The sequence below is a fragment of the Schistocerca gregaria genome, chromosome 3, assembly GCF_023897955.1.
Source record: "Schistocerca gregaria isolate iqSchGreg1 chromosome 3, iqSchGreg1.2, whole genome shotgun sequence".
In the NCBI taxonomy this organism is placed as follows: Eukaryota; Metazoa; Arthropoda; class Insecta; order Orthoptera; family Acrididae; genus Schistocerca; species Schistocerca gregaria.
Genome location: NC_064922.1, coordinates 659428202 through 659443511, shown reverse-complemented (window position 1 = coordinate 659443511; position 15310 = coordinate 659428202). Strand labels below are relative to the sequence as shown.

Genomic DNA, 15310 nt, shown 5'->3' with positions numbered 1-15310 from the left:
ATATGGTACAGGGAGAAGAATTTGAAGAGCACTAAAGGACCTACACAGAAACAAGGTCCCAGGAATAGATGACATTCCCCCAGAATTATTGAGAACCCTGAGAGAGCCAGCCAAGACAAAATTATTCCAACTGTTGTGCAAGATATATGAGACAGGTAAAATACCCTTACACTTCAAAAGTTAGACAGTTTCATGTTCCATGGATAATTTTGCACGATAAATTGTAATGATGTGGAATGACAAATACAAACATTGTATGATGTGGAATGAGTCATTTTAAATTCACATCGCAAATTAATTTGTAAATATGGCTACTTGTTGAACATTCATAAAATGCTTTTTTTTATTATTTACAGATGTGAGTGAGTAAATTCTATTCACCATATTTTACACATTACAATAACAGAAATTCTTCTTTGGAACAGGAGTTGACATGGAGAACCTTTTTCAGTTTGTTTTCAAATTTTACTTGCTGTCTGTCAGACATTTTGTATCACTGCGCATGTAATAAAAAAAATTAATTGCAGCATTGTGCACCTCTTCTTGTGACAACATTAATGTGGAATAATGAGTCATTTTTCCTTCTGGTATTGTAATTATGTACATTATTGTTCATTTTGAACAGTGGTGGATTATTTACAGCAAACTTCAAGATGGAATAAATATACTGTGAAGCACTAGTAAGAATGCCAAACTCCTGAATCAGTTGTTTACAACATTATCATGCATGAGCACCACATATTATTTCTTACAGTGCTTTTTGCTCTGACTTTGAACAGAGTGCTTCCTGATGAATGAAAATTTCTATCACAGCATCTGTGAATACGAGATTTTTATAAGAAAGACGTAGAGCACTGTGAAACAGTTATAACTGGTGCATTCTCACCACATCCACATAAAGTATCCATTTGATAGCATAATTTACAGGAATAAGTGTTTGAATAAGTTGTGTGTGTTATACATATTACCTTGTTTCATTAAAAGTACAAAAAAAGTGACATTAAGTTCTAACATCTAGTTCAATAATCACGCAGCAGGGGACATATACTACATTCTCTCTATATAAATTGTACGCAACACTGCTGGACAGACCGGCAGAAAGTACAGTGTTTGTATAGATACAATCTTCTTTCTTTTGTGTCTTTCATAACTTAAATATGTCATACATTTTATGAATGATGATTCTTTATTTAACAGTGCTTCTCCATTAATCAGTTTATGCATGTCCTATTTAGTTTTCCCACCTCACACTTTTTGCAGTTCAGAAAATGAATGAAAATGTGTTAAATATTTATTGCCTAAAGCAGTTTAGGGAAAACCAAGACAAATCTGTCTTTCCAAATTTGAGTTTGGCATCTTTAGTGAAGAGACCCTAACTCAAGAGCTTTGTCCTTCATGGGCCAGTGTCTACCAACTGAGCTACCCAAGTATGATTCATGATCCACCTCACAACTTTACTTTGCCAGTATTTCAACTCTTAACTTCCAAACAACACAGAAGTTCTGCAAAATCTGTGGGTCTAGCACTCCTGGAAGAAAGGATACAGCAGAGATATGGCTTAGCCACAGCCTGGGGGATGTTTCCAGATTGAAATTTTCACCCTACAGCAGAGTGTGCGCTGATATGAAACTTCCTGGCAGATTAAAACTGTATGCTGGAACGAGACTCAAACTCGAGACCTTTGCCTTTCATGGGCAAGTGATCTACCAACTGAGTTACCCAAGCATGACTCACGACCCACCTCACAATCTTACTTCCATCACTACCTCTATTGGTAGAGCACTTGCCCATGAAAGGCAAAGGTCCTGAATTCAAGTCTCGGTCCAGCACACAGTTTCAAACTGAAGTTTCATATCAGTGCACAATGTGTTTTGGAACATGTTCTCAAATAACTCTTTTTTTAAAACACTGCAATAAACCTTTATTCTGGAGAGGCCTGTTTAAGATGACAGTCCTTTTGTAATCTAATGCTACAATAGATACCAATTATCTATATAAAAATATGTTTCTATGGATTCCTACTAACTTAAGAAAGTACTTACCTTCCAAATATGATTGTCTGGGTCATAAGACATGGCACTACGTAGCATTAGTATTTCTGTGCAGCCTCCTTTCAGCAGAGCCACTTGATCTTCCTGACACATATTTTTAAATGCATTTATTTTCTTTGCTGTTTTTATCAGTCGACGTATGGCAACAGCAGTTAAATTGATCACATCAAGTAAAACTGGGGCTTCATTCACACTGGCCTTTAAAATAACAGAAAATGTTTAGTTGCACTCTCCCCACATGGCAGTGACTAAATTTCAGCATCTTTGAAATGCCATAATATTAATTAAACTAAAAATACTGAATTTGATATTCCTAAACCGTTTTGATACATCAGACCATAATATCATTCCTCCCTCCAATCATCGTACAAATTTCGAAATTGAAAATCGACATTAGCGATAGCAGAATAACAAATCAACAAAAATTCTTCAAAAGTGGATAAGCATCTGGATCAGATGAAATACCTATACGATCATACAAAGATTACATGAAAGAACTTGCTCCCTTTCCAGCAGTAGTTTATCGTAAGTAGCTGGAGTACTAAAGGATACCTAGCAACAGGGGGCAAAAAAAAAAGGATATCACATCATTCCCATTTTCAAGAGGATCATAGATCATACACATATAGTTAGAAACATATACCACTGAGGTCTGTCTGTTGTTAAATTATGGAACATGTTCTACGCTCACATGACATGACATTTTTGAAGAATGAAAATCTTGTGCAAATCCACATCATGCATTCTGCAATGGATTCTGCAAACTGCGATACTGCACAACTCGGCTCAATCTGCTTGTCAATGAGGTCCAAAGTGCCATAGACAATGGTGCCCAGGTTGTGTTGTGTTGTGTTCCTCAACTTCTAGAAGCACTCAGTATAGTTTTGCACTATTGTTTAGTGAACAAAATACAAGTGTACCTAGTATATATAGTAGATTTGTGATCGATAGATGTAATTTCTGTGGTATCCAAGGAAAAGTTATAGGACCATTACTGTTTCAAAAATATATTAATGATCTAGTGCATAATTTTGGAAGCTCCAAGAGGCTTTTTGTAGATGATATTGATGTCTACAGGTAGGGTAAAACAATAGATGACTTTACCAAAATACAGGAAGATCTTTGGAAGATTGATCACTGGTGCAGCAACTGGCAGTTAACCCTGAAACATAAATAAATGTAACATACTGCAAGTAAATAGATGAAGAAATCCACTGTCACTGAATAACATTATTGGCAACAAATCACTGTAAACAGACATTAACTGTAAAATACCTAGATATAACCACCTGGATTTACCTAAAGTGGAATGACCCTATAAAACAAATTGTAGGAAAAGCAAATACCAGGCTCAGCTTTAACTGGAAGAATGTAATTCATCCGTGAAAGAAGTGGCATACAAAGTAGTTGCTCGACCTGTTCTTGAGTATTGCTTATCAGTTGGATACTTTTATCTGGTTAAGTTAATAGAGGGGGCAGAGAAACTCAAACAGAGAATGGTGCATTTTGTCATGGGATCATTTAGTCAATCTGGGGGCATTGCAGAGAAGATCAACAAACTCCAGTACCAGACGCGACAAGAGACACGTTGCGCATCACAGAGAGGAGGTTCATTACTGATATTATGAGAAAGCACTTTGAAGAAAGAGGCAGGCAACATATCACTTCTGTCCACAATTTCTTACAACATGCAACAATGAGAAAAATCAGAGAAATTACAGATCATAGTAACTGTTCTTCCCACACATTGTCTGAGAATGGTGTAAGGAAAAGGAGCACAGATAGTGGCACCAGAAGTACCTTCCACCACAGACCGTATGGTGGTTTGCGGAGTACAGATGCAGAGGTTTCCTTTTAAGTCTATAAATTAGAAGCACTTTCCACAGAATTAAGGAATAGAAATCAAAAATTGGGCAAAGCACAAATTCAATGATGATCCAACATGAAATTGTTTGTGATGTTACACTGTCTTCTGTTCCACTTTATCAGCTCTCCATTCTCAGAGAAACTGTTCTCTCATCAGTGATATACACTTAAGAAAACATTTGAAGCAACCTTATGTTTTATTAGATGAGAAAAAAAGAAGAAAACGTGCTTCTTCTGGCTCCAGCTACTAGTCACTGTCTGACACTTCAGATTACAAAATATTTCTTTTACATGGGAAAATAAAGATGAAATCAGGCAATTTTATGCAATGATCACTGTTTTGGGTTGCATGTCCTGTAAAAATTCTGTGCAGCCCAGAAGGAGATAAATAACGGTATACTGAATATATGAGTAACATTTCACAGCACACACAAACAATGCGGGAAAATGAAACTGATGTAGTATCATTTGTTTTACAGTAAGGTATAAACTTTGCTGCAAACTGAATATATCCAGCTGGCCAAAACCAATCAAATATAAAAATTTCAAAGTGTTTTTTTTTTTTTTTTTTTTTTTTTTTTTTTTTTTTTTTTTTTTTTACAGAAGTACTACACTAATCCACAGTTCCTAGATTACTATCACATATATAAAGTAAATATACAGTAGAATAATGCTCATGGGGGGAGGGGGGGGGCGAATCAATGATAAAATTATAAATAATGCAAAAAATAACAAAAGCAAAATAGTGCGCAATATAATAAAACAAGAAACAGAAAAAGGCAGACACAGCTGTAACAATATACAAACCAAAAAAAGGGGGGTAATGGTTCGCGTGACTGTTCCTTTGACTTTTTTATTACATTCTTACAGGGTTCCAATTTAGGACTTTCTAAAAGATCGATTCATAGTTTGACAGTTTGTGCAACATTTGTGCTATATTCTTGAAGAGGTAGTTAACAGTTTTTCCACTAATAAAGAAGTTGTAAAAATAAATTAATGATACGAGTGTAAACTGAACTATTAATAGTCAATATGAAACGACCTCTGTTTTTCTCAACCCTGGTTTCACTCTCTGTTCTCAAATTGTGCACAGACAGCATACAAGCCCCATTAGCAAATATAATAAACAAGCTCTTTTATGCATTACTCTTTCAGAGTACCTAAAGCACACACAAGTTGTGCCTTACTAAAGAAAGGTAAAGTGGAGAGTATTGAAAACCAACACCAGTTTCACTACTGCTTACATTCTCAAAAACAACTGAATAAGTTGTTGAAGGTAGACCAATGAGTTACACAGATAAACACAATCTTTTTAATGAAGCAAAGCTTGGTTCCTGAAGTGGGAGGAATACAATATCACTATTACAGAGTTCACAAAAGGTCATAACAACAATGACTGTGTGTTACAGTCGTGTCCTTAGGCTTGTCCAAGGCTGTCAGAGGAATAGCAAGCACATAATTCACACATCTGTTGATGACAAATTTTTAGTAACATATAAAAAGTGGTCTTCCTCAGGGCACTGTTTTGGGTACAGTTCTGTTTTTAACACATATCACGTATTTTCCACACAGTATACGATATGGAGAAAAAGTTTTCTTTGTTGAGATTAGATTAGATTAATACTTGTTCCATAGATCATGAATACGACACTTCGTAATGATGTGGAACGTGTCAGGTTAATAAAAGATGTCTGTACAAGAAATTACATTACACAAAATATTGCACGACACTAATGATTAAGTTTTTTTTTCTTTTTTTCTTTTTTTTTTAACTTAGTTTATATCTAAAAATTCAGCCAATGAGTAGAAGGAGTTGTCATCTAGAAATTCTTTTAATTTATTTTTAAATGTTAGTTGGCTATCTGTCAGGCTTTTGATGCTGTTTGGTAGGTGCCCAAAGACTTTTGTGGCAGCATAATTTACCCCTTTCTGTGCCAAAGTCAGATTTAACCCTGCATAGTGATGATCATCCTTTCTCCTGGTGTTATAGGTATGCACACTGCTATTACTTTTGAATTGGGTTCGATTATTATCAACAAATTTCATAAGGGAATATATATACTGTGAGGTTACAGTGAGGATCCCTAGATCCTTAAATAGATGTCTGCAAACATCAGAACTCCTATTAGAGGCAGCCAATAGATAGCTCTCAAGGATGTGGACAGTGCATAATAAATAATTATTTATTTATTTCATTTATTTACTTTGATCCAACATTACAAAATAAAAAGGTTTTTTTTTTGTTCCAGTCATCTGGATAAGTCAGAGCCTTACTTACTAGGGTTACATATTATTGGCTGGCACTTTTATCTACACAACTTATTCTAAATTTAGTTGAGAGAACAGAGTTACATATATGGACTATACATAAAAAAAATTGTTATTGCCATACTTAGATTAAGGAATCTACAGTTTGAAAAACAGTATTCATATCTGACATTCAAATATTTACAGTTTGTGACACAGTCTAAGATCTGAGATTACATATATTTTTAGATAGATGGCCTTCCATCATACGAGTGTACTAAATCTAGAAACTCATCTATTGAATATACAGGATTGTTTAGGAGACATAATTTTAATTTCATTTTTAGTTTTTTAATGGGCAATTTGGAGATATTAGGATGGAAGCAATCCAGAAGTTTTATGCCTGCATAGTGAGGGCTTTTCTCATAAAGTGTTGTTCTATGAGAGATGATGTGAGGTCTCTCTCTGCCTCTAGTGTTGTGATCGTGTAGTTCTTTATTAAGTGTTTTGTTACTGTTTACTACCATAGTGATTATCTTCACCACATACAGGTTACGAACAGTTAGTATTTTAAATTATTTCAACAAATTTCTGCAGGACGCCCTGGCACATATCTTTCCCATAATTCTAACTGCCTTATTTTGTAAGATAAGTACACTTTTCATATTACCTTTACTGCTGGATCCCCATACCTCTATCCCATAACTTAGATGGGATTCAAATAGTGCAAAATATATTTGCCTCAGAGTTGTGATGTTACAAAAAGGTGTCAATTTTCTTAGGACATATATGGTAGTACATGGCTTTTTGCAAATATCATTCACATGATCAGACCAGTTTAACTCTGCATCTAGTGTCAGGCCAAGAAATTTGGTCGAGTATTGTTTTTTGATGTATTCGTCACCCATTAAGATTTGTTTTTCATGAGTTTTTTGCCTCCCAAGATCAAATTCAATATAGACAAATTTATTTGTGTTTAAATTTAGTTTGTTTTCATGAAAATGCTACAGAATTAAGCCTGCTGCAGTATTGGAATCCACTTCGAGCTGTGAATAGCTTGGATTGCTGCATATTAATGTGGTATCATCTGCATATAAGACAGCTGTTGCATGGTTTGTTATGGACTGAATATCATTTACATAGATAATCGCCTGGTATAGACAATATCCCAGCCGAACTTCTGAAATCTGGAGGAGCAAAACTGAATTAGGAGTTGTATAGTCTTGTTTTCAACATGTACGAGCAGGGTAAAATTTCTACAGACTTTGAGAAAAACATTATGATCCCCATTCCAAAGAAGGCAAATGCTACAAGATGTGAAAATTATAGGACGCTCAGCCTAGTTACTCACGCCTCTAAAATATTAACCTCAATTATCCTAAAATGCATAGAACAAAAAGTCGAAGCTACACTCTCCGAAGACCAGTTTGGATTCCGGAAAGATAAAGGAACCAGAGAAGCAATATTTGCTCTAAAACTAATAATAGAGAAACAACTAGATAAGAACCTGAAAACATACATAGCTTTCGTAGATGTAGAGAAAGCCTTTGATAATGTTAAATGGGATAAGATGTTTGAGGTACTCAAAAAAGGAGGAATAGACCATAAAGATAGAAAAATGATATGGAACCTGTACAAAAACGAGACAGCAGTTATCCGTGGACGGACAAAACAAGAAGAGGTGCAGATACGGAAAGGTGTCCGACAAGTTTGCGCGCTATCCCCTGTTATCTTTAACGTATACATTGAAGAGGAGCTGAAAAAAGTAGGGAAAATTCACAGACAGGTGTAGTAATTCATGGCCAATGAATAGATATGATAAGATATGCCAATGATATATAGCTGTCCTGGCTGAAAGTGAAGAAGATCTTGTAGTCCTACTAAATACAATGGACAAAGTTATGGGTGAATGATATAATATGAGAATTAATAAAGCAAAAACAAAAGTAATGGCATGCGACAAAGAAGATCAAGTGAAAGTCCAAGTTCATGTAGGCAATGAACTGCTTGAACAAGTTGATACATTTACTTATTTGGGCAGTAATATTACCAGGGATGGAAAGAGCAAGGCATAAGTGAGAAGTAGAATAGCTCAAGCAAAGGCTGCTTTTAACGAGAAGAAAAACATTAACATCTAAGAGCATCAGCCTTGAAATCAGGAAAAGATTTTTGAAATCATATGTGTGGAGTTTGGCATGCCATGGGTGTGAAACATGGACTCTCGGGAAAGAGGAAGACCAGAAGCTAAATTCTTTGGAAATGTGGTGCTATAGATGCATGCTCAAAATAAAATGTATCGACAAAGTCACGAACGAAGTGGTTCTGGAAAGAGCAAGTCAGAAGAGAAGCTTCTGGAGTTTCATTGTTAAAAGAAGAGTGCAATTTACTGGCCATCTATTAAGACATAAAGGACTCCTGAACACAATCATAGAGGGATATGTCGAGGGAAAAAGACAAAGAGGAAGACCACGACTGAGGTACATGGATCAAATCGTGAAAGATGTGGGATGTAACACCTATAAAGAAATGAAGAGAAAAGCTGAAAGACACACAGAATGGAGACAAGCTGCCACTATAGCTGTTGCAAACCAATCCTTGGATTGACCACTACAGAAGGAAGAAGATAATAAAAAGTGGTCCTAATATTGATCCCTGTGGAATACCAAAATTTATGTCAGTATTGTTTGATTTCTATGCTCCCTCTGTAGTGCTAATAGACACAAACTGCTTCCTATTTGCCAACACTGAACATAAAAAAACTGCACAGCATGTACTTCAGCTTAAAGAAGGGAAAAAAAATATTGTCGCATTCAGCACAAATGATAAATTTGTGGATGGGGTAACACAGTTTTTAGGAATGAATACTGATTGTGAGTTAACATGGAATAAATGCACAAATATGGTGACAAGAAGGAACCTAATCAGCATGTTTCTCTCATAAGGTTCTAGTATATGTTTGTAACAGCCAATGTCATGTCGTGACATACTGTTCCTTCGTACACTAAATTCTGAGCTACAGGATTCTTTTCTGGGAAGGCACAAAACATGGATACAATTTTTACACTGCAGAAAAGAGCCATACGAATAAGAACTAGAAGGTTATTAATAGTCAGGCACATTGTAAAGACCTGTTTAAAAAACTGTGTATCTTTATAGCACCAAGTGAGTTGTACATATCAGGGAAAACAGTATTAAGTATTTTACTAATAATTCTGTACATAATCACTGAACAAGAGCCAGTTTGGATTTACAGTTAGCAGGGAAAAACAACCAAAAAGCTCAAAACAGCATTTTCTATGAGGGAACAAAATTGTATTGTAAATTTCTCGACGAGATGGAAGAAATTACTAACACTCATCTCTTTAAAAAGGTTATCAAAACGTTGTTCACAATTAATGCATACCACACAATCAAAGACTGCTTAGAGAATTCAGAATAGTGGTTAATAATGTAAGGGGATAACGAGAACACCTTGTCACATGACAATAGTCTGGTGCTTTTGCAAGAGTATCATGTCAGAAGATCTATAGTGCATGATAGTAATATCTTATCATTCTTCCGAGTTCAACATCTCACTGATCACGAGGGAATGCTAGCTCAGTTTTCCAGGGAGATGAAACAAGGACATGGTGATGTGCATGACAAATGACAGCATGTTGTGATCCTGGAGTCAGTTTTCTGATCAGATTGAAAGGACTGCAAAGAGGCACAGCAGCACTTTTGGTCCTGGAGTCGTCAGCAGCAGGTGTCTGCAGTTTGTGCAATGACAGTGTAATGATTATTTTGTCTTGGGCTTGCAGCATGATGGATGTCTTGTAATGATACTATAATAATAGTGTTGCACCAAAATGCTACTATAATTGATGTTGCTTTATTGGGAAATACGGAAGCGTCTGATCCCACCCGTCTGCTTTGACCCACGACGTCACAAATATGGCGGAAACGACCATAAACCATGATTCCAATATGGCACATATAAAGTCGGTACGAACACATTATGAGAACAAAAATACATTGAAAAACAGACACACACACTTTCCACAAAAAGCCTAATCACACTAATGGGACAAGTGCGGGAAATGGGGTGCTTTTGGGTGGGGGCAAACTAAATATAAACAAATTTAGACACCCACCCCCACACAAACCACACAAAACGACGAAAAAAACCATCATCACAAAACTCCACAAATACCACCAAACACAATATCATTTGGAATCGGACACTTCCCTAGACCTATATAGCTCAACAGCAGCTCCTGATCCCATAAGTTAGGCTCAAACACTTCCCTTGGCCTATATAGCTCAAAAACATCTCTCAATACCAATATCAACATAAACAGCCACACACTGGGATCGAACACTTCCCTTGTCCTGTGCACTGTTAATTTTATCCGTCATATCCATTAGTGAACATAAACAACAACAGATTAATTTTACTAAAATTGCCACATGATGTACAGCGAACAACACTAAATTAACCATTACACAAAATCGTCGACTCACTGAAATGAATTGCACTGCAAACACAGCCGACACTCTAACAATTCAGGATAATGAGCAAAAGCAAACTGAGCCCATTACACCACACAAACGAAAACCCTGAACATACCACCAGAGAGCACAACAAACCACAACACGATGACATCTACAAACACGCCACACTCACAAACCTAACTCCGCGCTGTCATGACGTCACACACGACAACACCCTTACGTCACAGGTCAAAGCAGACGCGTGGGATCGGATGCTTCTGTCGACCCCTTTATTGCTATAGATTATACAGTATCAACAGGCCACCTTCACATCTATGGCCATCTTCAGGCCACAGCCATAAAGTATATGTATGTGTTCTAATTATACATACATTTTTGTTAAATGAAAAATTGTTTAAGCCAGTGAGATTAAGTAAATAAAAAAAAAAGATGATTTTCCACCCACCATCTCAGATTTGGGTGAAACTTTGTTTTCCCTACAGATATAAGTAACCACACTGAATTTTAACATTTTATCCCTCTCCACTTTCATTTTATGATCTGTTAAAGCTTGAAAGTTAAAACACTTTTACTGCAACGTTACAAAATGACACCTCCTAACATTCTAAAACAAATTACAGTATTTTGATCATCCAGTTTCTGGAGTATTTCAGGACTATGTACCAACTCTGAAGTATGACATCTTTGAGTAAAGCCACCAAGGCATGAAAAAATATATTTACTAATTTGATTTTTATTTTGGGAAAAAACAGTTTAGCATTATACTGAACATCACGTAAAGGAAAAGGTTTGGTCCCAGTAATACTTTTTTTTCCAAAATAATTATCTAAGCTTCGACTATCTCATGGGAAAATAAAATTAGGTCTTTTGGTTCTTTTAGAGTATTTTTCCTTTTACATTGGATATTTTAAATATTTTTCAGTCATCTCCAAAATCTATTATTGTTGACGAAACTGTAAAATCCAATTTTTGAGAATTTTTAATAATTGTTTCAATGTAATTGAATAATGTTAACAGCAAATTGTTGCAACAGCATCTGAAGCACAGATTGGTTTACTTTGTTGTAGGCTTTGATATTTAATTTTGATTATCTTATGTCTGAGTGGGCAAAACCCCACCAATAGCGTACAAACACATAGCACATAGCTAAGTTAAATCTTAATTTTAAGAAGTCAGTCACCTGTTGTGGAACAAAATATTGAACAAATTTCAGAATGTTATTGATGTCTGTGAAAAGTCATCTTTATGTGTAAGTAACGGTTATTAAACGGGTGCTTTCATCTTTTACAGGCAGCAGAAAATTCCATGTGAAATACCAAAGGTACCAACATGCTTGCAGTAATAAAACAACAAAAACTACTTGTAGAATTTATGTATGTTACGTGGTGATACAAAAAAGTTCAAACTAACCTTAAATCTGCAATCATCTCCCACTAGAGCAGAAATATCATCATCCAGTGGATCATGCAGTGCCTTGTTGGCAACTATGAGCTCATTTAGCTTCGCTCTTTCAGCATCATTAAGCTCACGAGAATTTTGGTGGGTCTTTGCCAGTGAACTATAAGCTTCAAATTCCAATTTAATCGCTTCACTGAGTATTGATGCATATGAATTTGATGACGGATAAGAATTTGGGATACCTGGTACTCTGCAATATAGAGTTTCCAATTGAATTAAATGACTGCTTAGAACACTAAAGTAAACTACTTACTTAACACTAAAATTGTCAATATTTATTTTGGGTACAAGAAATATTACCTCTGTACATCCTGTAAGATTTCTTTAGCAGCTTCCGATATTGATGAGGCTCCACTCGCTTTCCAGATTTTTTCATGTTCATGGTAATGATCTGGTTCTCGATCTCTCCATTCACCCGACTCACGTCTCTTCAAATTTTCATTGTTTGGTGTAACTGTGGTTGGAGTGGAAGCTGCATATTGTTTTGACAGTAGTTCATCCACTTTGTGGTTATTTATGAGAGAGGATAACAATGGCATTTCCTTATTTCTTCCAATATTTTTCAAAGAGTTTTTGTACACTGCTTGTGATGACGAAAGTCTGTGAGATTGAGGGGACTGATGCACTACACCACTATTGCTATCTGCATGTCTGCTCTCTGAATCACAAAGCATGTCAGGTGTTCTTGAACCATTAATAACAGTATTTTCTGGAGGTGATGTGGGGCTAGATGCACTTGTTGCTGAACTTGGGGATGGATACGGTTCAGCTACATGCTGGCTCCTCAAAGGTGAAAGTTGTAGCCTCTCATCAGATGGGCTGCCAATCCACATCTTTGCAGGAGGTGGGCTTCCCTCAGGTCCCCCGTCTTTCGAATGCGACGAACTCTCTGGAGACAGCAGTGACACACCATGATCAACATACTCGAACGAGTCTTGAGAAGGTTCTGGTTTGAATTTATTTTGATTTGAAATGAATGGACGTTTCCGGGCTCTATTTTGTTCTATCTTCTGTCGTTTCATTACTTTATCTTCTTCTGACATTATGTAATCTTTCCTCATTCCAACTGCAAAACATTTCTTTAATCTACAGCGCTGACAGAACCTTCTTGTGACTATTGTTATTTCGCAGTTCTCATTAAAAGGGCATCTAAATTCCTGAAACGAGTGACAATGAAATGTCTAATTAGGCTATATGTCATTATAATTTACTATTCTATACATCGAAATTTGAACATACATTACGTTATTCACTCCGTTTACATGATAAACACATTAGGATTTGCATCACAGACCTAAGAAGCATTAATTATTTTTTTCTGTACTTTCACGTGCTTACAATAATTTATTATCCAGGGATACTGAAATATGCTTCATACTGTGTTACAGTAGTTGTATTACATAGCAATAAAGGAATGACTCGCTAATTTACCTTGTTTTTCGGAGCATTTCTCCTGAAAAATGCTTTGCACGATTCACAGGTAACTGCACCAAAATTGTATCCTAAGGCTTTGTCACCACAAACACCGCAAATCTTAGTATCAGACTTCGTTGTAGCATTTTCTATGGCTACTTCTTTCGGTTCAGTAGCCATTGGGATGGTCTGTAAAACTACATAGGCAGAGACCACATATCAATTAACGGAACATCAAACAATGTCTGCATAATGGTACATTAAAATCGTTAACAATACGTGTACAAATCATCATACTGGAAATTAACAGTACGTGATTAGTAAGACTTAGCACTGTGTTAGTAAATAACGCACAAATCTTGGGCAACGCGTTATTTACACTTAAATATACTTACGTGAAACACTGTGGCACAGAAAACCCGCTTCAGTTACGCCCCCGTGACGTAGTGACACATTATTCCATCAACAGAAAGCGAACGCTTCTGGGCCTCTTCACTGTCACTTTATCAGCTGCCTGCGTTCGCCATGTTACTGACGCATAATAAACACAAGCAGGTTCAAGTTCACACACGGAATCTGAAAATAGGAGCACTCGTTACGTGCAGCGTTGGCTGTGGCAGTTCTTACTAACAGTAACATTTATGTGAAGTTTGTTTCCACTAGGAGATCAGCCTAAAGCCCAATTCATGCATTTTACTAGTAAATATCGTGATGATCACATTTTTTATGGGTGGCGTAGTTACGTCACACAGTGACTGGAGTTGCCGTTGCCTATTGCTCATTGAATACTATTGTACGTGAGTGGAGTAAAAATGATTAAAAATGAGCGAACGCCTCATAAAGCACTTATAAAGAGACAGTTACATTCGGCTGCCTTTACATTCATTTTAATGACATACTTTACTTGCAAACGATGGATGAAGTGCATTTCGCGGCGAATGACATTCGTATAGAGTCGAAATCGTTTAATTTACAGAATTTTTTTTACGTTGTTTCAAGCCAGTGCGTTAGTGATAACTAGCTTCAATAGCTTATAAAAATAAATTTTAACATTCATAAAACAATTGTAATGCGAGCCGGATTCAGTACTACGGTTATAGGTCTGTAGGTTCGAAAGCCTTTTGGGGGTAGCATAAAATAAACCAACCAAGAAACTCACTGTGTTATTAGAGAAAGCTCACTTTATTGATAAATTGTGTGGACTTTCATTTATATAATAACTTTGAAAACCGGTAGTTTTCAATAATATAGAATAACGCAGTTCCCCCCCCCCCCCCCCCCCCCCGTTTCGAATCCCTCTACTGTGTCAATGTGCCAACCTCTTCCTCTGAGTCCTCAATTATGTGCTGGATGTATTCCAATTTCTGTTTTCCTCAACAGTTTTTGCATTCTACAGCTCCCTCTAGTACCATGGATGTCTTAACAGATGTCCTGTAATCCTGTCCTTTGTCAGTGTTTCCCGACATACTCCTTTCCACTCGAATTCTCTGTAGAACCTCCTCATTTCTTATCTTATCAGTCCACCTAATTTTCAACATTCGTCTGTAGCACCACATCTCAAATGCTTCGATTCTCTTCTGTTCTGGTTTTCCCATAGTCCATATTTCACTACCATGTAACGCTGTGCTCAAAACGTACTTTCTCAGAAATTTCTTTTTCAAATTAAGGCCTGTGTTTGATACTAATAGACTTCTGCCCCTTTTTGGAGTGGTAGTCTGCTTTTGATGTCCTCCTTACCCCACCTGTCGTGACAATTAATCCTTACATTAAGTTTCTCGCTG

At 36.4% G+C, this 15310-nt stretch overlaps 1 protein-coding gene across 4 annotated transcripts in view; it reads right to left on the bottom strand.

Annotated features, from left to right (window-relative positions):
• Nucleotides 1-15310, bottom strand: part of LOC126354159 (nuclear hormone receptor HR96) — a 147602-nt gene that overhangs the window by 22152 nt on the left and 110140 nt on the right. For 3 of the 4 annotated variants that reach the window (XM_050003578.1, XM_050003576.1, XM_050003579.1), the window contains exons 2-6: nucleotides 13925-14105; nucleotides 13548-13726; nucleotides 12417-13273; nucleotides 12069-12306; nucleotides 2043-2249 (exon numbers count right to left, since the gene is read on the bottom strand). In XM_050003578.1, coding sequence (XP_049859535.1) covers nucleotides 2043-2249; nucleotides 12069-12306; nucleotides 12417-13273; nucleotides 13548-13709 — 1464 coding nt within the window. In that variant the 5' untranslated portion in view covers nucleotides 13710-13726; nucleotides 13925-14105. Of the gene's footprint in view, nucleotides 1-2042; nucleotides 2250-12068; nucleotides 12307-12416; nucleotides 13274-13547; nucleotides 13727-13924; nucleotides 14106-14428; nucleotides 14471-15310 lie in introns of those variants that run through there. The other variant, XM_050003575.1, reaches the window with a different exon arrangement.